Source organism: Rhinolophus ferrumequinum, chromosome 20 (genome assembly GCF_004115265.2).
Source record: "Rhinolophus ferrumequinum isolate MPI-CBG mRhiFer1 chromosome 20, mRhiFer1_v1.p, whole genome shotgun sequence".
NCBI lineage: Eukaryota > Metazoa > Chordata > Mammalia > Chiroptera > Rhinolophidae > Rhinolophus > Rhinolophus ferrumequinum.
In genome coordinates, this window is record NC_046303.1 from 18374332 (window position 1) to 18401276 (window position 26945).

The 26945-nt window shown below is 38.7% G+C and overlaps 1 protein-coding gene across 3 annotated transcripts in view; it reads right to left on the bottom strand.

The window, feature by feature from the left end:
* DNAH11 (dynein axonemal heavy chain 11) overlaps positions 1-26945 on the bottom strand; it is a 294793-nt gene that overhangs the window by 72711 nt on the left and 195137 nt on the right. For all 3 annotated transcript variants that reach the window (XM_033088403.1, XM_033088404.1, XM_033088405.1), the window contains 8 exons: positions 26198-26311; positions 23734-23877; positions 22910-23092; positions 21313-21414; positions 14558-14692; positions 10195-10365; positions 2897-3132; positions 1548-1670 (listed from right to left, as the gene is read on the bottom strand). In XM_033088403.1, coding sequence (XP_032944294.1) covers positions 1548-1670; positions 2897-3132; positions 10195-10365; positions 14558-14692; positions 21313-21414; positions 22910-23092; positions 23734-23877; positions 26198-26311 — 1208 coding nt within the window. The remainder of the gene's footprint in view (positions 1-1547; positions 1671-2896; positions 3133-10194; positions 10366-14557; positions 14693-21312; positions 21415-22909; positions 23093-23733; positions 23878-26197; positions 26312-26945) is intronic.

A 26945-nucleotide genomic window follows, 5' to 3' on the forward strand; every position in this document is an offset into this window, starting at 1 on the left:
CTAAAATAAAAGGCCTCTGGGATTCTCACTGATACTTAACTATATCTATATTGAGGAAAAACCATGACTCAAATTTTTCAGTCTCTGAAATGTTGGATTATCCAAAAATAAATATATATTATATTATAGATAGATAGAGAGTCACCAAATTTTTTACCCTTAAATTGTGTTATTGAAAGTCCAAGTTAAAGCTAGAGAATATGTATTTCCCTGTCAAAAAATTTTAGGCCTTCATAATAGAGTCAGAACCTTAATAATAAGGATTTCACGTTAGTGACATTCCAGATATTACACTATATTTTTAACACATCACATACAGCTACAATTACATTTATATTAGAGTTGCAGTTTGTCAAGTGGCTTATTAGATTATTCTAAATGCATGTCTGGGGTAAATTTTGGTTTATTAAACAATTATAAGTTGTCAGTCACTGTAAATGGATTTACTTGGTGAATTGTATAATACATCCTATACTCATCGGTTAGAGACTATTTAAAAAATAGAAGTTAGTCATCCATAAGTAGTAGGCCTGTTTCTACTTAAAATTGACAGGAATAATCCAGTGATGAAAAAGGAGACAGATAACTTTGAGGCAGAGAGTGGGTGTAAAAGAAGAAGGGGGTTGGGGAAGATCTAAAATTACATCTCTGTAAAGAAAAAACACACACACACATACACACACACAAAAAAGAGAATAAAATCCAGTAAAATAAACCTAGAAAATGTTGGTTTCTGGAGTGAAGAGGCACAAAGAGCCTTTGGGATGTCCCAATCTCCCGAGGCGATGCAGGCTTGGTGAGAGAGGTAACTGCTGCCTCTGACCTTTGACACATTTATGACGATTCCTTGGAAATGGCTTCAGTGCCCCTGGGAGAATGTCCTGGAGAGCAGTGTCCCTGGGGGAATGTCAGCCATTTAAAACAGCACCTAGAGCTCACAGGCATAGGGATGGGGGGTGGGTTCCCCACTTATTGGTAATCCACCAGTGTTGGGATTGGGGGTGACTTTGGGGATCCTCTAAGGAACATTTTTTTTCCTAAATGGTTATATTTTAAGTATATTAGAAAAAATAGAAAACAGTAAACCCGTGATTTTGTAGATGCTATTACTTGCGACAAGACTAAATTTAAAAAAAACATAGTGAGTGGACTTAAAATTGTTTTTCAAGAAAAATATAAAGTAAATAGGGATACAAGTGATATGCAGTGCAGGCAAACATACTAAAGGTGTTTTTCAAAGTACTGAAGTTAGAGAAACACTAGCATAAACTAATAAAGGAGCAACTACTCTCAGCTTTGTGACAATGCATTTTAGGGCCTGGAAGTCAGGAATTGGATAACGTGAATCTAAATCCACCAAACAAACAGTTTGAAAGAATAGATCATATTGAGGTTGCGGTGGTCTTGGAATGTAGGTTCCATAGAATAGAAACTCAGAAAAAGCACCAAAAAGATGTCAATAGATTGCACTTGATTATGGGGTTAAAAGCTGATGATCAAATGCATATGTAGCACACAATACACATTAACAGGTCCGAAATACTTACTTCCCCTTTTTAATTGTGTTCCTGCCAAGCAGCGGATCAAGGACTGGATCTACTGTTTCCTCAAGGTTTTCAATTAAGATGACATCTCCAAAGGCCAAAGCAGTTTCAATCACATTCAAAAACCTTAAAATTCAGTCAGAATGGAGATAATAAAACATAAACAAGCACAGGAAAAATGTTCAAAATTATTTATGTTAAATTATGTTTAATTTCATGTAGATATTTTAAATGAGACAAAATAATTTAGAGAAAACTATTTAATAAAGTAGTATTCTTCCTTAACTAGATTACACAGAAATTAAAGATTAGATTTTGAGATTAATTTTAGTTGTATTTTCCAAGTGACCTTCAACAGTTTGAATTAAGAAGATCACGTGCAAATTAGTTACTTTTGATAATAATCAGGACTGAAATAAATGTAACTCTCTAAACACCATAGATTTCAATTTAAATTCATTCAATAGGTCTTTTTTTAATTAAAAAAATAAAATTTTATTAAATGCCTTGTGGTTTTATCATATTTTCATTTTTTTAAACCTTTAGGTTCAGTCATGTAAAGCGGTGAACTATCATTTTATTTCTTTCCTACTCTTCAAAAACAGTCTGTCTCCTTCGGAAATAACTTTCTCCCAGTATTCAGATAAGCAAGGAGTACATTTATCTGCACAACTACAGAAATTCTGTATTTCATTTTACATGTGAAAGATGATGGAGGGTCAAATGAAATATCAGTAAATCTAAAATTATTTGTTCAACAATAAAGTATGTATTTATCCAGCTACATACAAGACAGCTTTCTACTTATCAGACAGCATGTGATGAAGACCCAATAACAGGAAATCTCAGGGTAGATTCTGTTCTCAAAAGCAACATGTAAAACTTGACTAGGAAATTAAATTATCTTCAAGCATTCAATATTGGGATTTCTAGCCATGTTAAAATCCCACTGGAAGCAAAGTATATATGTAGGAATCTGACTGTTAACATCTTTAAACCTATTTATGCAGTTGACAATTCTTGTGTTACCATATGCTAAATGCTCTAAGGATGGATTATAATATATTACGTTTCCATTCTTGGCCTTAGGAAATCAACGTATTTTTCCTCTCAAATGCAGTGTTTGTTCTAACCTCCAATCTAAGTTCCTCTACGTGTAAGTGGACATTGCCCAACGTAAATGCTTTTGCAACTGATACTTTACGTGAAACATGAGCAGGCATATAAACAAGTAGTACCAAATTGTCACATTTCATAGTGGCAGAGAGGTCTAACACATGCCAGGACTTTATATAAATCAGATCTATTTCGCAGCAGCTAAACAGAAAGCCAGTCCTTCAGATTTCACATACCCTTTCTGGCCCAAATGTGTGACTTTCAGGTCAGTGCCATACTTGTTCTTGATCCACTTCATTCCCTGTTGCTGGGGGTCTATCATTAGGGGCCAGCGCGCACAGTGTGTTAGGATAGTGGCGTTTTCGGTTGACATTTTGTCACTGGGCAGTCCTTCGTTATTCCAGGCGGCAATTGTAGCATCATCCGTCAACATGGCAATCAAGTCCAGGCCTTCAGTTATTGGGATGGAAACCTTGAAAATCAGAGTTCGATGCAATAAACTGACAGAGTGGCAGAGTAAATGTCTCCGAACCACAGACAAGGAAACAAGAAACCCGAGCCAAGAGAACACATGCAAATTCTCTGCGGACTCTCTGACGGGAAATAAAACTCTCATCATGAAATACAACTGGACCTGAGAAGCCTGGTACTCACCTCTCAGAATTCTGTCCACTGCAGTATTCAGCATCTTGTTTATTACTACAGCTATTTGGCCTCAAGTGAAAGGGACTTTGACCCATACATACATCCAAAGCTATTCCAACAAGGTGAGAGTGAATTTAGACAAGAAGAAGTATGGCAGGACAACAGAAATGTATTTGCTCAATGGAGTAATCACCCCACATAAGCAATGCTAAAATGCACTATCTTGCTCATGCATTTCATCTTTTACTACAGGCCACCACTACAAAGAGATGACTTCTCTTTCTGAGATGGGTTATGGAATGTATCGAGTCCACTAGAACTCCATCAGCTTGCCAGTTGTGCCCAGGAACTTAGATTACGATCTCTCCTCTGCCTAGGCTGTGATTGTGGAAAGTAACATTGAAAACTAGGGAGCTGTCTCCTTTAAAAGAGAGAAAGAGAAAGAGAAAAAGAGAAATCTATTTTAAAGAATAAGGATCATTCTTTATAAAAAGGGACTGACTTTACCAAAAATAAACAAGATCATGGGAAGAAATTTATTTGTTTGGTCATCAATCACCAAATGTTTATTGAGTACCTCCTACATATAAAACACTGTCTGGAGACACCAAAATGAACAAGATGAAAAAGGAGCTACTCCCAAGGCTTGATGGACACATGCCTCTGTAAGAGATTATAGGAAGAGCCCTACTTGGAGTAGGCAAGCAAGGCCACAGCAGGAAGAGTATGATTTATTGGTTGACCACAGAGCTTCAGCAAACAAAATGTTGGAAAAATTCCCACAGTGAAGTTGGAGGGGTCAATTTAATGTTGATATAGGAAAAGTAGCACTGTTGGCGACTACAATGCTCTTAGAAATAAACTCTGTATCTCCTAGCGACAAACCTTGGTATCTGACTTGATATAGTTTCCTTAAAGACACAAACCGATTGGTATCTTTTGAAATGAGCATTCTCCTATTAGTAAAAGATATGTGGCTTTAGTTTGTTACTTTCTATGTAATATAAACTACCTGAAACAACTGGAGGCTTGAATTAACTTGAATTTCTGAAGCTAAAAGGAGTAACAGAAGGTACCCATGTAGGTCTTGTATTCTAATTCCATAGATTGTTTGAGCACCTACTATCTGCAAAGTGGAATGCAGGGGATCCAAGGGAATGCCAGCTTCCCCTCTTTTTAATGGTCAGGTTAGTCTACTAGGGGAAATAAAGCAGCCAAGTCACGTTAAAGAACATCATAAATACTGTGAAATACTTTGAGACTTAAGTTTTTAGAAACAAAGTTTAGGATGTTTTCTTTATATTTGTTATGTTCAAATAGGTAGTTGCATGACTACATAAAAAAAATTTTTTTAATAAACTTTAATCCATATGTATTTTTTAATAAAGTCCACTCCTCTTTTGAGAATTCCTTGAAAGAGTCTATAGAAAGGAAAATGAGTTTGGAAACCAAGTGCAAAGAGGGAGCCCTTTAAGTCCAAAGTCAGCTTAGTAAGTCAGCAAAGCTCCACCTAATTGCTTCATTAAGTAGTGTCAACATATCAGTCAGGATGCTACTACAAGATAAGGCTGGAGGGGTGGGGCAGGGAGAAGGAAAGAGGCTCCCCTCTTTGGAAAGAAGCTTTTGCTAGAGAGAAAAAAGAAGGCTGGAAGTACCTGCCCTGAGCCAAGGTTAACTAATCCTCACACCAAATACGTATCAGAATCCTCTGAAAACTGACCAAGTGGCATATTCCAAAGGAAAAAAGGGAACTTCCTGATTAGGTAAGGCTCCCAGTTTCTCCTAATATGATGGTAACAAAACATCAATGTTTATAACGTGTTAAATGTTTACAAAATTTATTCATATACATTCACTGTTTTTCATTGTCTCATTTAACTCTTACAGGAGTTCCGAAAAGTAGACACCTTTATTTTTTGGCTTAGGACATTGAGGCTTGGAAAGGTTAACACCACTAATAAATCCATATGTTTGTTCTGTCTATAAATTGCTAGGTCAGATTAATGAATAGAGTGCAAATGCCGTCATGAATTTGCCCATGTCTGTCTGTCTGCCCAGCAGACAACTTTAGCTGGAAACAATTGTAGATAATTTTATTTGGACCCTCTAGGACATGTATGTCTTCTACTCCGTCCTTTTCAGTCACCACCCTCTGTGCTACTCTTTGGATGGAAACAATTTGGGGTAATGGTTTAATTTGGACCTTCAAGGTCATGTATGTCCACTGTCCCTGTCCCTTTCAGTTATCACCATGCTACTCTGTTTCTCCATCCCATCCTACAGACTCATGCCCCCACTGTTGCACAATCCTTCCCACCTGTCCTTTAGTGTCCTAGTCTTGTTTGGACCAAACTCTCTTGCTCCCTCTACCTATTTGTCTTAACCAAAACCTAGATTTCCCCTACGGCAATGGCTATCAACCCCAAGCTACATACTAGAATAATACGAATGTTTTCAAAGGATGCCAACACTCAGCCCCCGATCTCTAATGATTCAACTCCATCTGGCATCAATATGTTTTTAAAAGTTCACTTCCACATGATTTATAATGGAATATTATTCAGGCATACAAAGGAATGAAATACCAATACAGGCTACATCATGGATGAACCTTGAAAACATGCTACGTGAAAGAAATCAGTTGTAAAATACCACATTTGTGTAAGTTCATTCATATGCAATATTCAGAACAGGCAAAGCTATACAGGCATAAAATAGATTAGTGTTTGTCTAAGCTTGGAGAAGATGGGGTGATTGGGATCATAGCTAATGAGTATGAGTTTTACTTTTGGGGTGATGAAAATGTTCTGGAATTAAGTGTGATGATGATTGCACAACTCTGTGAAAACACTAAACACAATGGAATTGTATACATTACTTAAACTATATCTCAATGAAAACAAGTACCGAGCATCCACAATGTTCCAGGAGCCATTCTAGAACAGTGAACAGAATATACAAAATCCTTCCTTCCATGGATATTACATTCTAGCTGGGGGAGGGGAAAGATATTAACCATACAAATGAATGAAATAACATTAGAAATTGATAATGTTACACTGAAAAAACATGGACTGGGATGAGGGATGCTGAGAGACGGAGGTTGTAATCATATCTAAAGCTTTGAAGGTGTTATTTGAACAATGACCTGATAGATGGAAGGGAGTGAGACGTGTATATGTCCTGAAGGAAAACACTTCAAAATAGAGGAAACCCCTAGTGCCATTGGGCCTGAGGTTGGAGCACATACGATATATTCATGGAAGGTGGCTAGTGTGACTGGAGCAGAGTAGTGAGGAAAAGAATAATAAGAAGTGAGATAGAGAGAAATACTGGGACCAAATCCCATAGGGTTTTATAAAGTTTCGTAGGGTTTCTGGCTTTTGCTCTGAGTATCATAGTAGTAACCAAAGGGATTCTACAAGAAAAGTCACGTAATCTGATTGCATTTTTAAAGGATCATACTGGCTGATATGTTGAGATCTGATTTGAAGAGAAGCAACAAAGGTAAAAGTAGGGAAGCCAGTTAGGTTTTTACAGTATTCCAAGAGAGGAATATGGCTTGGCCCAGGATGGGAGCAGTGAAGGTGGTAAAAATATATTTTGAAGGTGTTGTCTACAGAATGTCCTAGATGGACTGGAAAGCGGTGTCAGAATAGCAAACTCAAGGTGACTATAAGTTTTTTGGCTTGCGCTAAGAAGAATGGAGCTGCCATTAAACAAATTAGGAATATTGGGTAGAAGAGTTTTGGGGGAAGATCAGGATTTCAGTTTTGGTGTGCCATGTCTGAGACATGTTCCAGACATAGAAGAGTAGACGCCATCATCTTGTGCTGCAGATGTGTATTTGGGAATTTCTGGTGTACAGGTGACATTTAAAGTCATAAATTTGGGAAGAAGCAGCTCAAAGATTGAAGTCTGAGCATTTCAACATTAAGAAGTTGGCAAGAAGAGGAAAAACCAACAAAGAAGTCAAAGGAGGACTCACCTGTGAGGTAGGAGGAAGATGGAGAGAGATGTCTTGGAACCAAGTGAAGAAAGTATTGATGGAGGATGGGGTCATGAACTACATCAAAAACAGTCAATAGTCAAGGAGTATGATGAGCATGAAAATAAACTGGTAGACTTAGCAACGTGGAAGCAAAATCCAACAAGAGTTATGGTGGAATGATGGGGACAAAAGCCTGTCTGGAGTGACTCAGAGAAAATGGAAGGAGGATTTGAAGACAGTGAATAGAGATTTTATGAAGCGATCACTGCACACGAGAGCAGAGAACTGGAGGAGCAGCTGGAGGACAAAGAGGGTCAAGAGAAATCTGTTGGTGTATTTTTTTTCCAATTACAGTTAACATTCAGTATTATATTAGTTTCAGGTATAAAGCATAGTGGTTAGACACTTATATAACAAAGTGATCACCCTGATAAATCTAGTCCCCATCCGACACCATACATAGTTACTACAATGTCATTGACTGTATTCCCTATGCTGCATTTTACATCCCCATGACTATTTTGTAACCGCCAACTTGTACTTCTTAATCCCTTCACCCTTTTCACACTGTCCCCCAAACTTCCCTCCCATCTGGCAACCGTCAGTTTGTTCTCTTTTATTTATTTTTTTGAAGTGAGAAATAACTATGTATTGGAATACTGGCGGGAATGATTTAGTAATGAATAAGTTAGAGAGGGAAAAATTGATGATGATAGAGAGGTAAGAATTGCTCTAGAACTGTCCTTGAGGAAGGGAAAGGGGATGGACACTAGTACAGAACCCCAATGGTTGATCTTAGATAAAAGTGCCAGTTTTCCAACTTACAGCCCAGGGAAGGAAGACAATATGTGAGCATAGATGTTGGCAGAGAAGAGATGCGGTTGTGGGAGTTTATACATTATCATATGAGTATTAAATATATCAAATACCTTTCTACATCCTTGAATGCTTCTGAACTCTATTCTATTCTAGTTTTCTACTTCCCCATGCAGAACCACTTCATTGTAATTACTGTAGTTTTAGAAAATATTTTAATATCTTGAAGGAGAAGTGCCCTCTTATTATCTTGGTGTTCTAAAAAAACATATTCTTCCGAAAAACTTTAGAATCACTGGTTCAAATAAAAATATAATTCCCCTTGGATTTCTGACTTGAACTTAATTAAATTTATTTACTAAATTGGGGGAAATGGATGTATTTAGAATATGAAGTCTTCGTTTCTAGGAGCACATGAAGGGAATACTGGCTTGCTTTATAAAGAGTTCCTTCCAAGGTTACCGTAAATATGTCAAATGATCATTAACAAATGACATGTTTGTCTTAAAGATTTTAAAAGTCATACAAATCACAGTCACTTGTTGACTGGTTAATTTACAAACCATTAGAATCCCCAGGATAGCCAAGCCAAAGTGACAACCAGAGACACTTCAGTGACAGTTACCTACAAACAAGCAGAGCTCTAAAAAACACCCTATATATTGAGGAGAAGTAAGAGGAGCTGCTTCTTGGAAGGACAAGATCAGGGAACACTGTCGAAGGAAAATTAATCAAAACTTAACATTAGTGAACACTTTCAGCTCCTCTTGGACCCTGGCACATGTTCATACAGATGTGACTACCTTCCCACTTGGCTGAGACTGAATCTAGAAGTCATAAAAGATAAGTAGATCAGAAACTGGAAACTTCTATTTCATAAGGGCAGGCATTTGTTATGTTGTATGTAGTATTTTCTGCCAGGTATCTTAGAGACAGAAAAGTCTCTTCCAAAGGGATGTCACTTACATAATTTAGAATCACTTTTCTTCCTTTGGTATTGCTATGGTCAGACATGAGGGGGAGAGGAAGCTGGTTGTGTTTTAGAGTCTGTTTCTCAGTTTGCATGGTGCCTGCGTTCTCAAGAAAAAAGGGCAGAGTGTCTGTTTTCAGAGTGATGACTGAAAACAGACATGGGGTTTCTAGAAGACAATTGAGGGGCCAGAATAAAACATAGGCCCACAGTTAAAACAAATATATGTTTAGCATATATCATCAGAAAATGATCAATTTGCCCTGGTTATATGTTTAGACATTTTGGATAAGTCAACCAATGTAAATTTTTTTTTATTATCCCTTTTCAAACCAAAATTTTATTTTCATGGAACCCCATGTTTGCAATTTTACGTAAATGGGAAAGTGAACCCATGCAGTTCAATCCCGTGTATTAGCAATGTAGAACATTAATATACAGAGAGATTTAGGACATCTTAAAGGCTGGATATGTAAACTAAGAACCTGCTTTATTTAATCAACTGAGATAACACAGTGTTGCATAGAAAACAGTGGCCTGGAAGTCAGAGGTCTAATTTCCTGTTCTGTATGAACTTAGTCAAGTCATTTAAACTTTCAGTGTCTCAGTTTTCTCTATTAGGAGGACATTAAACTAGATGACTTAAAATCTTCCAAAACTATGATGTCACTTTGCTTATGGGTTTGAAGTTTCCAATTTAGGATGAGCTATTTTTATACCAAAATATGTACAAAATGCTACACTTTTCATCTGAAAGGAGTCATGGAAAAAAAAATCTTTAACAAATAACTCATCATATTAGCAAGGAGACACAAAGTTTCATGCTACATGATAATAACCCAAGTTTGAATTCAGCTACAAGTTTTGTTAAAGCAGTTTTCCAACTATATTTCTATAGTTTGTACAATTAATTTTTGTATGTGTCATCTCCCTGTTTAACCATCATTAAAATAAGAAAAACGACAACACACAAGAAACATCTCCCTCACACCAGAATTTCCAGTCAGTTATTGTTACTGAAGTACCAAAGAGCCTGGTATACATACTGCTTTTACTGCTGAAATTTCAAGATGATGCTTCCAAAGGTTAGCAGAGTAAGGAACTGAGCTTACCTTCTGTTGAAGAAAGGGAACCCACTTGCAATCTATCAGTTCCTGGCGATACTGTGTCGTAAAGGATCCTACGTAAGACACGAAAGCTGCCGCAAGGAGAACGTCTCCACAGAGTGTCTTCTCTTGAGCTTCAAAGGACTTAATAGACTGACCCCAGCGAATCTTCTCTGACTGAAAGATAAAATGATTCAGATGTAATTGTAGGCTGAGCATCAACTCAGCAAATTCTTACTGTAATTACCTGAGAGCAGGTTAAGTCTATGTCCTGCATAGTCTTGAGATGGAACAAAACGTAACTGGTTGGCATGACTATTATAAATCGTTCATACATTTGAAACCCATCATTCTGAAGGAGCTCTCATACTCTCCTCAGTGCAGTTTACTACAATATGACATTAGGTCTTAAACAGCTTCTCATTTGATGCCCTAACTCTTTCCTCGTGATTGAGGTCCTTCTAGAAAGGTGGACGGTCAGTCTCCTATCTCTAGAGTGGAAGACCAAGAGCTATGGCCAAGACTGAACGATGTTAGGATTTTTAATGGCAGCTTAGCTGCTCTCCACTCCTCCTGCTTTGCAGCAATGTTACTACAGTGTCCTAGACATTAAAAAAAAAAAAGAAAGAAAATACTGGCTATGGGCTTACGGCATTATAGGTAAAGGAAAATAACAAACACCACTCATGTTAATTAATTAAAACATAAAGCTTAAAGGGCCACCTATCCTAGATTCTGTTAATTAAAGAATAGTGCTGGTAGTTAACTCGGGTTATTTTTCTAATAAAATCACTCGATCGGTGGCAGAACCTATTCCCTGCGTGAAAACATGGAATCAGAAGGACTCCACTAACCTTGAAGATAATACAATCAAAGAATGCAGTTGAAGCCTTTATATCTAGTTGAATGGCCATTTAAAATCTGATTTTCAGGTTAAGTATGTGGAGCCTTTAATACTGGATTTCAATAAAAGGGCAATAAATGTGGCCTGACTAAGCTGTAGGGTAGTTCACTAATTCACTTTGCTTCAATGCACGCTAAAAATGAATGCAACATTCTAAGCACATGCAAATGATCAGGCCCTGGAAAAAAAAAAGCATCACTTTGATAGTACAAGCAAAGAACCCTGCAGAATTTAGCTTTTCTCATGAAAGAAGAGTGACCACAGAAAACAAAAGTGATATATGCCAGAACAGATTGAAATCCCAGTTGCCTGCAAGTCATCATGACATCCCCAACACTGAGATCATGAAATTAGCAGGTGAAAATGGTTATCAAAGCTGATTAAATATAGTCTCCCTGCTTTGCTGGATAAAGATCACCCCAAGTTAGCTATAAAATTAAACATCAAGGAACTTCCATTCTCTGCTCTCTTTATAGAATTCATTACTTTCCCTCCTCAGCTACCGACAATATATCCATTAATTTTGAAGAGAAATCTCTCATTTACCTTCCCTCCATCTTTGTTGTCTTTGGTTAGTAAATGATAAACAATAAAGTGCACCCACCTCATTCTCCAAAACAGCTTTGAAATTTGAAGATTTACTAAACATAGACTTATTGGCTATTGAAATCGTCAATAATTTCACTATACCACCCACGCAACATAAATCATTACTGACATTGGCTAACAAGAGTTTAAGAGTTGGAACATGTCCTGTAATAAATTTCTAGACAGTTAAAAATCACTATCATTTTATTCTAATGCATTATAGATTGCCTGTAATGTCATCCTGGCTGGGGTGACCCATTTCTAATTTTGAACAGCTGTTCAGCTTGGGAGTTAGTTAATGATTAAATATAAATTGCCTGATTTATTAGTCTGAATGGTTGAGCTTCCAGGTCAATGCTATATAGACAAAATCATCAGTCTTGATGCTTTTCAGAAGTTAACTATGTCCTGTTCTAGTCAGAAAGAATTTATCCTCAAAGGAAAAGGTCTGACATCTTTAATTAATCCTTTAAAAAATACACACACACACACACACACACACACACATTTTGCTGGTTAACACTATTCAATGTTTTTTTCCCTTTCCTTGTCTAAATCATCTTAAGTAAAGCCTTTGGAAGAGACAGTTGTGTGTTAGAGACACACTGTAGAGCCTGTTTTCCCCTTCATGAAACTTTCATTTTGAAAATACTTCATGAAAACAGTCTAATTAAATGGTGCTTTTTCTTTTCTTCAGGTACTTCATAAGTAGTAAACACTTGAAACTGCTTAAATCTTCCCACTTTAAATGGGAGAAGCTGTAAACTCCACCAGAAGTGGTGGAATTTCTCAACTAACGTAAGAAAAACGGTCTTCAAAGGGCCCCCCATTTTTCTTTACCATAGGCTCCCAAAGCTCACTCATTCATTCACTCATTCATTCAACAAATATCTATTGACACCTGTGATGTGCCAGGGGCTAGTCTATGCACCTGGGATCAAGCCGTGCAGAAAACAGATGAAGTTCCTGTTCTTGAGGAGCTTATATATGTATATATATGAGTGTGTATGTCATGTGCTGATAAATCCTATGCAAAAAGCAATAAAGCAGAGTCAGAGCTACCAAGCAGGGTGTGTGCAGGGAGCATGCTCTTTCACGAAGGGAGATCAGAGAAAACCATGTGATAAGGAGACGTTTTAGCAGAGGCCTGAAGGAAGTAAGGGTACCAGTGATGTCATTATTGGGGTAAATGAAAGCCGCGTGGAGGAAAAAGACAAAAGGAATATAAGATAGGAGAGTGACTGGCTGTATGAGGAAGAGCGAGGACAGTGAAGACGGAGCAAGAGGGAAGGTGGCAGGAGTGAGGATAGGAGGTGTCCAGAAGCCAGATCCTGGATCGTGTAGGACCTTGTAAGTCAGGGAGAGCCTTTGGACTGTACGTTGAGTTAGACAATTCTGAAAAAGTGGTGACCTGAGCAGACTTTATTTTTAAAAACATCACTCAGCTGCAGTGAAGGGAGTGGATTTTTGCAGGGTAATAGTGGAGGCTGGGGTGGTACCCCAGGGCAGAGATGCTGGTGGCCTGGACCAGCGCGGCGAGGTGAAGGTGGTAAGAATGCTGAAATTCTGAATGGACTTGGAAGGGGGAGCCAACACAATAAATATATGGATGGATTGGATATATAACAAAAGGAAAAAATCCAGCTGATACAGATTATTCTCTCGCCTGCCTGAATCTGAAGGTGTAGCAGCCATCTGTGACCATGATGTAAAATGCATGAGATTGAATGACCACCTGCTAAGTTTGTAGAAGCAGAAGGGTACAGAGATTAGGTGTCTGATCACTAATTACCTGAATCAACACTGATAATGGTTTACCTTTGGAATTTTTTTGTAATATGTGAAAAATAAACTCCCATTGGTTTAAGCCACTGTAAACCCACTTTTCTATCACCTTCAACTAAATGCATTTCTAATAGTGTAGTTATATACTTTCACATAGCACTGAAATAACAATAATAGCTTTGTTAACTCATAGATCATGAAATTTACCTTTTAAAATACACAACTGAGTGGTTTTTTAGTATATTCACAGGCCTGTGCAATTATCTCCACTCTCTAATTTTAGAATGTTTTCCTTAGACAAAAGAGAAACTCTGTATGTATTAGCAGTCACTCGCATACTCCCGGCCCCTTGTCCAGCCTGGCAACCACATATCTACGTTCTATCTCTACAGTTTTTCCCATCCTGAACATTTCATATGTTAATACAGGGAATCATACAATATGCAGCCTTTTGTGTCTGTCTTCGTTCACTTAGCATGATATTTTCAAGGTTCATCCACGTTGTAGCATGTATCAGTACTTCAATCCTTTTCATGGTCGAATAATTTTCCATTGTGTGAGTATATCACACATGGGAGAGCAAATAAAAACAGTGACTTACTGAGGTCAAGGGCTATATGTTCTTCTACCTCTCAAACACGTGAAAGTTAAGAATTATAAAAAAAATCTTTAATCTTTGCATTTAATGGAGTAACTGTTGACATTAGCATGTTACCTCTAAAAAGATATCAAAGAGAAAAATAAGTTATGCAGGCTTAGCTTGAATTAATGTTCTGATGGTAGAATTCAATTGTAAATGTATGTTAAAAGATACAAACAACAGTTCAGTAGGACAGTTACCTAGCAGCAGTCCTGAGTTTATAACACACCTAGGAAAACTACTGAACTCATGGCTATATACTAAAACATACAGGGAATCTGTCACTTTTTACTTGGGGTAAGTTACAACTATAATATGAATGATGACTAAATATTCTTCTTTGTTGTTGATTCCATGTCCATTTAGCTGTTACTGACAGCAAATAAAGATAAAATCCAAAAAAGCTGATCTGAATATTTTAGTTAAAATTTTGGAAGAAAAGGTTAACTTGCCTCAAGTTCCTTGACAAGTCTGTTAGCTAGTTCAATGGTTTTGTTCGTTTGGTTCACCTCTTCTTGACACTGAACTTTCTTGGCTATTGCTTTTTCAAATGAAGCTGTGAGTCTGCTCAGATTTCGATCCAGATCCTGAATAAGAGTCAAAATTAAGTTTTGAGCCATCTTTAGATAAAATAACAATATTATAATCATCTTAAAACATCTATTACCTTAAGGTAAATGAAACACACCTCTGTCCCTCCTTTGACTTTTGCCTCTGCAGCATACATATGTTAGGGAAGAAGGAGAAGAGGATATAGTAATAATAAATGCATCAGTGCCACCACAGACTGCCAGCTCCGCATGCGGTCTTCTCGCTTTCCTTCTGCACTGGACAGAGGGCGGTCAGTGACTAGAGTAAGTGGATGTACCCTGCAGACTCAAACATATTCTGGCTGTACATTTCCTCTCTCTTGTGCCTAAGCCTCATCCTTTAGTACCAGCTTTTTCAATGATAAGGGTCATTTTTCAGTTCTCCACCTACTCACTCTACATTTCCCGTTTGGTTCATTACTCAGGCAATGAAGAAGGGTGTTAATGATTGAGCCCCTTCAGACCTCAGCAACCTGACCCAAGTTGGCCAGATCTTCTATTCTGGAAACTTAGGATTGGAACTCAGAGGTATGTCTTTATCCTTAGCATCAAAAGACCTGGGGAAATGTGGAAGGCCTTTGGAAAGCCTAATTTAGAGGAGAATCATCTCCCACCAAGGGGACTGGAAAGCAGGAAGATGCAAGATGAAAAGTCACATGACCCTAGAGAGACAACAAAAGATGTTCATGGCAGCTTCCCATTTCCTGGACTGCTTTCCCTCTAGTCACACAGTTTTCATCAGTTCCATGAGCCATCCTTGTCTCCTTTTTGGCTTAAGGGTTTCTAAGTGGGCGTCTATTACTTATAACCAAAAAAAGCTTGACTAAGATATCAACTTCTTGGGAGACTCATTATAGCTACCTGCAAGTTCTAACAATGCTAAGTAAGAGTTACAACATTGCTTTTGTAAATGCGTGCAAAGTTCCAAGAGGCTCTAATAAGCACATGTAAGCTCTGGCATCAGATATCTGAGTTCATATTTGGACCAGCTAAGCAGCAGCATCAAGGTGGGCTGTTTACTTAACCTTGCTATTTCTAAGTTTCATCAGCTGAAAAATGGAGATAATAGTGTTACCCAATTCATAGGATTGACCTACATATACATAAAACTAAGGTATAAAATGAAATATCAGTTCTTAAAGTTGGGAAGGGGAGCTGGGAAGGGGAGCTTGCTATTAACAGTCTCTTGCATTTGCTTCTATGCCTCTTGGGAAGAGACATGGACATGGTTTGCTCTGCATTATCTTTCCCAAGATATGTCCGTGGCAGATAGGCTTGGAAGATAGAGACAGTGTTTCTCTTGAGGCAGAAGACAGATTTGTTTCCTGACCAGACTAATACAGATATGTTTCCATCTGGGGCAAAAGTTGGGTCTGTTTACTTGCAGTCCTCTTTATATTGAGGGTTTCCTAAGTTTGGGATTTCTCAGCAGTGACACAAACCCACTGTGTACAACATCAGCTGGTCTACTGTGCATCACTCCCATGGGAACTGGGGGCCAAAGGAACTGACAGAAGCATGAAGCTCATGCTTTAGTCTCTGACCCATAAGTCTCATGTCTTCTGCCAGCACTATGAAACTGTTGCAGGATAACTTGTTAGCCTGAAAGTGGGGCAAAATCTTGGTACCTTCACAGTTCTTGACAGGCCCTGGCCTCTCAGGTTCTAAAAGTAAATGGAGTGGAGAAAGAGAGAATTACCTAAAGGACCCCAGCCCACCAGATACCTTAAACCAGTGGTTCTCAAACTTGAGTGTGCATCAGAACCACCTAGAGGGCTTGATGAAACCCAGATTCCTGGGCTCCTTTTCCAGAGTTTCTCATTCAGTAGGTCTAGGGTATAGTCTGAGGGTCTGCATTTCTAACACGTTCCCAGGTGACACTAAATGCTGCGGTTGGTCTAGGGAATACACTTTGAGAACTGCTGTCCCAAAGAGACTGAACCTGGATTTTCTTCCTGGCCATCCATAGACCCTGCATATGTGAGTGGCATGATGGCCTTTCTTCTAGGCAGGCTCAGCATTTTTTTTGTTTTCATTAAACCTTCACAGTGAGGCCACCTTCTAGTCCGAAACTAGAGATAAAGATGTGAAAGAACAAATACATAGAGACTAACACTGTATGAATGAATTTCCATCACAGCACAAGTGCTGATATCGGACACATCCCTGCTTTCCTAGACAAGAAGGCAACCGGAGGCATAAGATCAGGAGAAAGGGAAGCTCAGGAGGGAGGAGAAATGAGAGGCTGGAGGAACTGGAGGCAAAGCTAGCAGAAATTATCATTTCACTTGGGCTCAAACCTTGACTCGACTGTGCGCCAGCAGACAGAAATTACGTAGAGGTTCTTTGTGTTTGGCATGACTAGCCATGGTGTTTTCATAGAGAACTGAACCTTGGTGGGAACTGCAGCCAGAGATTCTGTGGCATTAATGAGGTCTCTGTGGAAATCCATTGAATGGAATTCTTGAATGGGGGGGCAGGTCAAGGGATCCTTTTCTTCATAAAGCCATTTCAATTATTACTCTGTCTTCTCTTCTCTGTGTTTGCAAACTTAGTTCTAAGGCTTACTGACATGTGAACCTCTGCTTACATTGTGGGTCTTTGAAAACAACTGACATGAACAATTCTTTTCAGCTGGTTGCAGGCTGTGTCCAAAGGATTACTAAATCTGCAATCACAAAAAGTCTTAATTTTTCGGTCACACATGGCTGTCTTGAATATCCTCATCACCTTTTCTGTGAACATTAAATTGCTTCTAATATTTACATAAAGCCATTAACGATAGACGGCAACATTTTTCTAAAGGTTTTAGTCAAGTTGACAGTGAGAGTTTTGACAGATGAAGATAACTTTTATAAAATTAATATGTTTATCCTTAATTTGTCTAAATCAGCTGTAGTTGACTCATTTTTCTTTCAACAATCACCAGGTGTTTATTGAATAGTATGCTTGATGCTGTACCAGGAACACATACAGATAGGACAGAAAGGAGAGTTGTGTCAGGTCACCTGGCCAGAGAGTGATGGTCGGGAAGTTCTGTTAGAGGGAGCAGCCTTGAAAGACAAGGGGGTGTGAGTTACCGGGAGAGGTGGTGAAATTTTCTGTATCTTCAAGAGAAAGCTTTTGGGGTTATTAACCATCTTATTAAAATAATTATTTAAAAAAAGATACCTTATAATTATTGAATAGTAAAATGGGAGCACAGTTTAATCCCTTCTGGGTATATTTGAGGAGTCAAGGCCTTGGGCTCTGATCTGGAAAGACGAGCTCACACTTCTTTTTCAAGACCCAGCCCTGAAATCTAGGAGGCACTCTATTTGAAAATCCCGTTCTTTTTTTGCCAAATTAACAAGTAGTGGCCCCAGACATAAAGAGGCCTAGTTGAAGTCCTGTTCTGTTAGAAGCTGGACTTGGGTGCTTGGCCACTCTGAGCACCAGAGTCCAGACTGCTGTGGTTGCTAAGGTCACCTGCTCAGGGACCCCTGGCCAGATTTACTGTGACGTGGGAACATCCCCCTGAGGCCCACCCTTGGCTCCCATTGTTCCTATTCTTTACACTCCCATTGGACAGTCTCTCGACACACATGATCTTCACACCAACAATTCCCAAATCCATGTTCCTGAGCCAGACTTCTCTCTCAAACTCCATTTCTGACCCCTGAACACCTAACGTGTGTTTGCTACACAAAGAGAGTGGGAACCGACATGCATGAAGTGGTGGCTGGGTACTACACAGCAAACAGCATCTTGATACACCAGGATTCATAGGCGGGAAGTAAGAGATTTAAGCTACTTTTGGCTGAAGGAAATTCACTGGAAGGAAATGGGGACCGGGGGCTGCTGGAGGGAAGGAAAGGAATGAACCACATACAGACACCCAGGAGCAGGAACTACTCGAAAGTCTCACCTGGACACTGTCACTGGAATGCATGGACTCTGTTTTCAGTCTTTTTATTCTTTTGCTCATGATTCAAATTTTAGGGATGGTGTGTGTATGGGGGGGTCAAACGCAAAGCTTGGATAATATATTTAGTCTTCAGCTAAAAGAGCAAAGGGCACCCCTGGTAAAAACCCCACCTGAGGGCCGGCCCGGTGGCTCAGGCGGTTAGAGCTCCATGCTCCTAACTCCGAAGGCTGCCGGTTCGATTCCCACATGGGCCAGTGGGCTCTTAACCACAAGGTTGCCAGTTCAATTCCTCGAGTCCCGCAAGGGATGGTGGGCTCCGCCCCCTGCAACTAAGATTGAACACGGCACCTTGAGCTGAGCTGCCACTAAGCTCCCGGATGGCTCAGTTGGTTGGAGCACGTTCTCTCAACCACAGGGTTGCCGGTTTCGACTCCCACAAGGGATGGTGGGCTGAGCCCCCTGCAACTAGCAACGGCAACTGGATCTGGAGCTGAGCTGCGCCCTCCACAACTAAGATTGAAAGGACAACAACTTGACTCGGAAAAAAGTCCTGGAAGTACACACTGTTCCCCAATAAAGTCCTGTTCCCCTTCCCCAATAAAATCTTTAAAAAAAAAAAAAAAAAAAAAAAAAAAAAAAAACCCCACCTGAGTGTATCCAGTGAGGAAAGATAATTCCCCATCTGGATTCCAGGGGCCAAAAGTCATACATGCCCACTTGACAGGTAGCTGTTACTATCACCACTTCGTAGATAAGAAACTGAAGCTCTGAGGATTTCCCTGAGTTTCCAGGGTTCTGCAGCCTTCACACTCTGATGGCACTACTCCACGCTGCCTTGTCAGGCATCTCCGACTCCTCATCTCCACTCTGTATTCCTCCCGTCTCTCCACAGCCCCTCACACAGCCTGCATCCATTGCACTCCCTCCATCATGGCTGCGCCTGCTTCAGCTGAGGCCCTAACCGTGACTCTTTTCCCCCCCCATTTTTCCCTCTCCCCCCTGGTTAAAGCTGTTGCTTCTCAGTTTAGTTGTGTAGGACACAGCTCCCTGGCCCGTGCTGGTATTAGGAGCCTTGCATTCCCCCCGGCTGAGGCAGTTGGATGCAGGTTGTCTGATGGTAGCCCACGGCCCACAGCAGCTCACGCCCAGCTCGGGCTGCTCACCGCAGCCCAGCTCCAGGGAGAGCCGTTGTTCACAATCTTAGCTGTAGAGGGCGCAGCTCACTGGCCCACGTGGGAATCGAGCAGGCGACGTCGGCATTAGGAGCACGGTGCTCCAACCACCTGAGCCACCGGTCGGCCCCTAACTATGCCTTCTAACTTGTCTTTCTGCCCCTAGATGTTTCTCTCCCTCCAGCTTCCATTCAGTTGCTGAAAAGCTAGTTTGATCATGTCATTACCTATTAAAATCTCTCAATATCACTAGTCATATAAAATTTAAATTCTGTAGCGTAAAAGACAAGGAAGGCCTTTGCTCATCTTTGCAAGTTCATCTTTCATTACTTCCTGCTATTCCTAATCTTCCCTAAAACACTCATTTTAGGGCTCTGACCTACTAAGACTCTTCAAGTGTACCAACTGCTTTGTCCCTGTTTTCTTTATTCTTTACCAGAAATACCTCTCTGGACCTAATTATCCTGGTGACTTTTGAAGCCCATGTCAGATACATCTTCATTATGAAACTTTCTCTAATTTCTCTAGGCTCAGCACTTTTTTTGGCGCTCCTGTTGCATTCTATATATAATCACATACGAGTATATACAGAGGGTGCCAAAAAAAGGTGTACAAATTTTAAGAAAGGAAAAAACTGTATTAAAACTGTAATACTCAATATACGCCGATAACAAAAAATGAATACAAATCATGTGTATAAATTTTTTTGTGTGTGCCACTCGTATTTATGATGCTGGACTGGAATGACTGGTTATATATTTGTAAAAATAGTAACGATAATAATATTTGTGGCTAATATTCTCTAAGCACTTAGCTGTGCTACCGTGTTTCCCCCAAAACAAGACCTAGCTGGATAGTCAGTTCTAATGTGTCTTTTGGAGCAAAAATTAACATAAGACCCAGTATTATATGTTATGTCATGTTATGTTATGTTATGTTATGTTATGTTATGTTATGTTATGTTATGTTATACCCAGTCTTATAACAAAATAACACCAGGTCTTATATTAATTTTTGCTCCAAAAGACGCATTAGACCTAATGGTCCGGCTAGGTCTTATTTTCGGAGAAACATGGTAGGTACCATGCTAAATTCTTAATATGAATTACTCTAATTTAATCCTCAAAATCCTAACAAGGCGTGGATGCTATTATAATACTTACTTCACAGATGAGAAAATGGAGGCTAGGAGAGTTTCACTAACTGCGCAACATCAAACAGGGGAGCCAGGATATAAACCCAGACAGTCTGGCTCCAGAATCCTTGCTCTTAGAATAACTGTGTGCTACATTCATCCTTCTAGTACCAGACCATGAAAGTTTCATAAGTGCAGAAACCATGAAAGTTCCCACTTCTCCAGTGTCTAGCATACAGCAGATAAGGAATATCTCCTAAAGAAGTATATAAATGAAAACATTAATGAAAGATTGAATTCCTTTCTGTTTGGAAGGGTTCAGATGTGGCTCCCCAGAAAGGGGATCTTAAGAGAGGAGGTACCATCTCTTGGGAACGTCTACAGGGTTATAGTTTGCACTTACCTCCAGCTTTTTCCTGATAGCTTCTAGTTTTTCAGTAGCTGCAGCCAATTCTAAGTTTGCTTGGGCTAACGCTTGGCGTTTCGGCTCTACGTCACAGTAGACCTGAAAATCCATATGGGGTTTAATTCATGAGGTAATAAAGATGCAAAGAGGACAAGTAATCATTCAATCCTACGTTTGCTGGAAGCTTTATAATCAAAATCTCTAATTCACCTAGCAATTGGTTGTTTATTTCTTAGCAATGGTACTACCTAATGGCAGAGCAAAAATCTACATACTCTTCCAAGTGCTCTCTGCTTGTCCATTATTTACTCATTTATTCTGCACATTAAGGTTACGAGTACCTGCATTAAATGCTATCTATATATGTCAGATACCATTAAGACACTAAAATTAGTTTGTCATAAAATTTGGATGTAATCCTATCACTAGAAATTGCAGTGTGCAGGAACTGTGGCTAAAGCTGGGATCAAGTCTTGACTTTAAGACAGAAAATAAGTATGGAGGAATTCTCTGGATCCAGAAAGGAAAAGTGGAAGATATCCTCACACAGTAGTAACCATGCTTTCACTTTCTTTTCTAAGTTCCCTGGCCACCTTAAGTGTTTGAATGGGTGGTTTGAGAATTTAGGTGGATCAATTTTTTTTCCTGTTGGGGAGAAAGGAAGGAGATTAAATTTTATTTCCTATTTTATAGCAAAACAACACAGAACACAGCCACAGTTTAGAACACAGCGGTCAGGCATTTTATTATGGCGAGAGGCCATATATCAACAGCAATCTGTCTCAATTCTATCTCTATACAGGTATCCGCTAAAGAGAGAGAAATATTGTCAGGGTCCTGTGGGTCCCCAAGTGTAAAGAACACAGCCTGGTTTTATGAAAAATCATTCTGGGAAGGACACTGACTATACTTCGCATTTCCTCAGTAATTCTAGTTTTGAATTTAACATACAACCTTCCAAGACAAAAATGAGTTAAGGGCGAGGCCTTGTTTCCTTTTTACAGCCAGTATTCTGCAAAGTACTTGGAACATAGCTGGCAGACAATCAGAATTTGAAAGATAAATAACTAAATGAAACGATCATCTATTTCTATACTGCCCCAAGCATAAACTTCAGATTAGATATATACGGGTAAAAATCTATTTGTCATTAAAACACTAAAGAAAAAAAAAGGTTATTTTCTCATCTCAGTAAGTCTACAATATAGGTGGTGTGAATTTTTCTTTGATTAAGTTTAATTAAACATTAATTCAGATTTGCATTTGTTCCAAATCAACATGAAATTAGTAGTTTCACATAAATAAATATAATTAATGTACGCAACAAGTTTTCATCTAATCAAATCAAAGCATTTGCTGCTATTTGATCTAAAGTAGCTACCCATGCTATCCTGCAAAAAGATAGTTTCCAACAATTCATTTCAAGTAGCCTTCTGTGTAGAATTTTGTATAATCTGACACTTTCATAAAGTTCATGTGTAGAACTTTATCTTATCCAGATAATTAAATATCAAATTACATTTTTTTGCTTTCCATAAGATATTTATGGGCCTTTGTGAATAACACCTGTAAAACATCTAACTACGACTGATACCTCATAGAATTTAATGATGTTGATGACCCAGGCACAGAGACCAGCTGCTGCAAAAGATTTGGTCCGAATCAGGTTTGGATTGAACTCTGGGTCTTTCAAATACTGTTCATTCACCACTTTTAGACAGTTCTCTGGAATGTGCTCTTTGTCGTAGTTAATTAACGCCTGCAAAAAGTCATCAACCTGTAAAGCAAAAAGACTTATTGCAACGAACCCAGTTTGGCAGCCGAGAAAATTCCAAGATCAAAAGTTAAAATCAGCTTTTAGAACTCACATTACAAAGGCAAAACTGGCAAGCTGCATTTATCCTACTGTTTGACTTTTTCAGGCTTTAGTGTATAGAGTTAGAATTAGCAATGGACACTTTAAAATCTCTTCTATTTCAGGGTAAAATATTTAGTCCCTACACAGGAGGCATTCACATTTTGAAGAAAAGAATGGCAGAAATGAAAAAGAAACACACATACCCAAAAGACCCCTGTGCTTCACCTTCTTATACATTAGAAACATTTTTCCAGCATAAGAAATCCATGTAATTTTCTTCCTCCTACACTTAACTGCGTTCATAATTTTGCAAATGATTAGCAACCTTCCAACTGCTGCTGGTGCTGGCTTAGGTATGCTATAACCCCAAGCTAACCTCCAACTTGGCAAACAAATATTCTACCTTGGCAAACAAAAATTCTAAGTCTCAAGAACATACAGCACATAACACTCAGTGAATATAAAGATGATTTCTTTTGACTTGAACATCTTTTGCTGTCAAGTATAGCCACAGTACTGAAAACAAACTGGGATTTTCATCTTGCCAGGCTGTTGGATACCTTTCCCATGAAGACTTTAGCTGCTTTCCAACTTCGGTCTTTTGGCACTCTGCCCCGGGGTGCCAGAAGGACCATTACGGCTGCAGTAACGTTGGTAACCGCATTTGGAGGGTTGGGAAAGGCTTTCAGCTCAGTGAGATTGACCTGAAGAAAAAACACACAGACATTCAAGACGAGAATAGCTGTGAAGTTGGCAAGCTGGTCTTCAGTAGCTTCCTACCTGTCCTTTTCACACCAGTCTTCGTTTGGCAGCTCTTTGCCTCCCACTAGGAATTCCACCTTGGGACCCCAAGGAGTTCAGTTTTTGCCAGGCACTTTTCTAATATTCTGGAAACATCACTGCCCCTTTTTGCCACCAAGAAAAATGATCCATCTGGTATACCAGTCCCTTAGCGCCCTGCTCCCTGAGTCAGGAAATTTTATAAACATATAGGTTTTAAGGTATTCATGGGTTCTATCCCATCTATATAACATATTTGTATTGTAACCAAGTCCTCCCAGATCACAATCCCTTAGTTCAGTGTCTCTTAGTTGTGTTTTTCTGCTTTACACACACAAGAAACATTTTCCATTATATGATGATGACTTCCCATTGAGAGAAGGCCCATATAAGCTGAACCTACTTTCTGTACTACTCCTTAATCTCTTCATGTCAGAATCTTGATTTACCCAACAGATGGTATCAATAGTATAAATTACAAGTATCAGAGCAAATACTTTGGGGCATTGGGATCTATAAGAAGTACATGTAAACTAATATGAAATAATAGTGAATGTCAACTATAATTAAAATATATATATATATATATATATATGTATATATATAGTTACAGGATGTAAAGTACAGCACAGGGAATATAGTCAATGGGATTGTAATAGCCTGTATGTACGATGTCAGATGGGTAGTAGACTTGTTGGGATTAGCACTTTGTGAGGGGTATAAATGTCTTATCCTTCTGTTGTTTTGTACACCTGAAACTAATTTAAAAATTGAAGTTTATGATATGATTTTTTAAAAAGTACTTCCTGTAATATTTCATGAGCTTCATAATACACTCAGATCAAATGTTGAACCTGATTCTGCTCCATTACCATAAACTGCCTATTTATTTGGGAAATGATTGCAAAGAACAGAAAGGGTGTAAAAATACGAGCAAAAGCAGACTTAAAATATGCTGATGATAACAGAGCTCGCTATGCAGGATTTTTCTGCATTTATAAATATCATCATTTACAAATATAATCAGCTTTATACTTAAATGACATTTATTTTGTCTGGGTAAATAATATGTTCAGAGAAAAAGTTGCAAATGTATAGAAGCACAAAGAAGAAAATAAACATTCCACTGTTCAGAAATAAAGAGGAAAATACAAAATTCTATTACTCAGAGATAATGTTACTATTGTCTTGTTTATTCCAATCTTTTTTCTATGCATGCATGTTCGTACAAAAAACAGTCACATAATATATCCTATTTTATAGTCTGCTTTATTCACTTCATATAAACATTTTCTCATGTTGCTAACTAGTATTCAACGATATCATTTTAATGGCAGCAGAGTGTATCTGAATGCATAATAATCAATCTTCAATCATGGTATACTTATGCTCTTTTATATTTTTCAGTTTTATTGCATTTTCAGCAATACTACAAGAAACATCCATGTAGATAACTCTTTGCTCACTGTCAAAATTATTTGTTCCAAAAAAATACTTAGAAAAAGGAATTGAACATTTCTTTAAAGAACAGTGAAAGTCTGGATCCTTTACTCTTTAAAGTTGAATCATCAGAACCTTAGGCCTGGTGATTCCCTGGAATCCTCCCCTGAGGCCTAGCAGAACCCGAGGACAAGACTAGCTGCTGGATTTTCAAAAAACACCCACAATTCCATTTTTCCTTACACCCATTCATCCTTCCAACCATCATAGATTATTTTCTCGTATGGGAACTCGAACAGTCAATGAGGTTTTACTAATAACATGAATCGAGGGAAATGGTATGTGCCAAACCTAGGTAGCTTTGTTCCCACCCACTCTTCTTTTCGTGAGCATCTCTCATTATTGCTATTTTTATATTCGAGGAAATACAGAATCCCACAGTTAGTTCTTAAAGCAACACATAATAGGAACAGGTGGATATGGGTCAAATCCAGTTGCTAACAACCCAATTGCCTTTCATGAGACTATGCATCCCACAGTGTGGGAAGTTTTCCAAAGGAGACTGCTTGTTGGGTGTAGTTGGACAGTGTCCTGGATAGGAAAGGAAGCTGAACTATAATGATGAAGAACCTCAAAGGCTTGTTTCACCTTTAATATTTTATGGCCCTTTTTTTTAAAAAACAAAAAACAAAACAAACAATATTTTGATTCCATGGACTTGACTCTTAGTTCAGTTATTCAAACTCTAAAAACTTTAAATATCATTTTGAGGAATCCCACGAGCCAAGTAGGTAATTATCTTACCCTGTTGAGTGTATTGAGAGCAGCGGTCGCAGCCACCAGTGCAGGCTCAGCCTTGACTAAATCGGCCTCACATTCTTTCTGCTTCTGGGACACTTCAGTCTGAATGGCTGTCACCTAATCAGACAGAAAAAGCACACAGACCCATAAACACGAATTATCATCTTAGATATGTCTGTTGCAAAATGTGGGCTGAGTCAGATGCAGTGTTCAATAACTCATTCCTGTGCATTTTGAATCCTGAGGATTTTGTCGCAAGACTAATTTCCCTTTCGGCACACTGTATATACAAAGCTTGGTATATGCACAAAATGCACAGTGAGAAATGCTAGCACAAATGGATTCAAGTATCAAAGTGCTCCAAGAAGGGCTTTGACTAATTTGACTACAAGGTGCCACTAATAAATAAGAAAGGCAAGATTAAGTGATTCCTCTATTTTTCAATTTTCTTTTTCAGAGTCCTGGACAACTGAAAATCCAGGTTGGCTCAGGGGCCTAGACCACAAAATATTCTTGTTAGAATTCCCTATCTAATTTTTGCTAACATTTGCCTAAAAGCCATGTTGATTCTCCTTTCAGAATAGATGTGAAGTTTTCTTGTTCAGCTGGCAAGAAGATACTGTTCTATGCTGTGCATGCTTAACCATAAATGGAATTTTTACAAAGATGAATTACTGGTTTCTCTAAGGACCTGGTAAGGAAATATAACTGCAATAGTCCAGTTCTGTCTTTGGCAATGGACCAATGACAT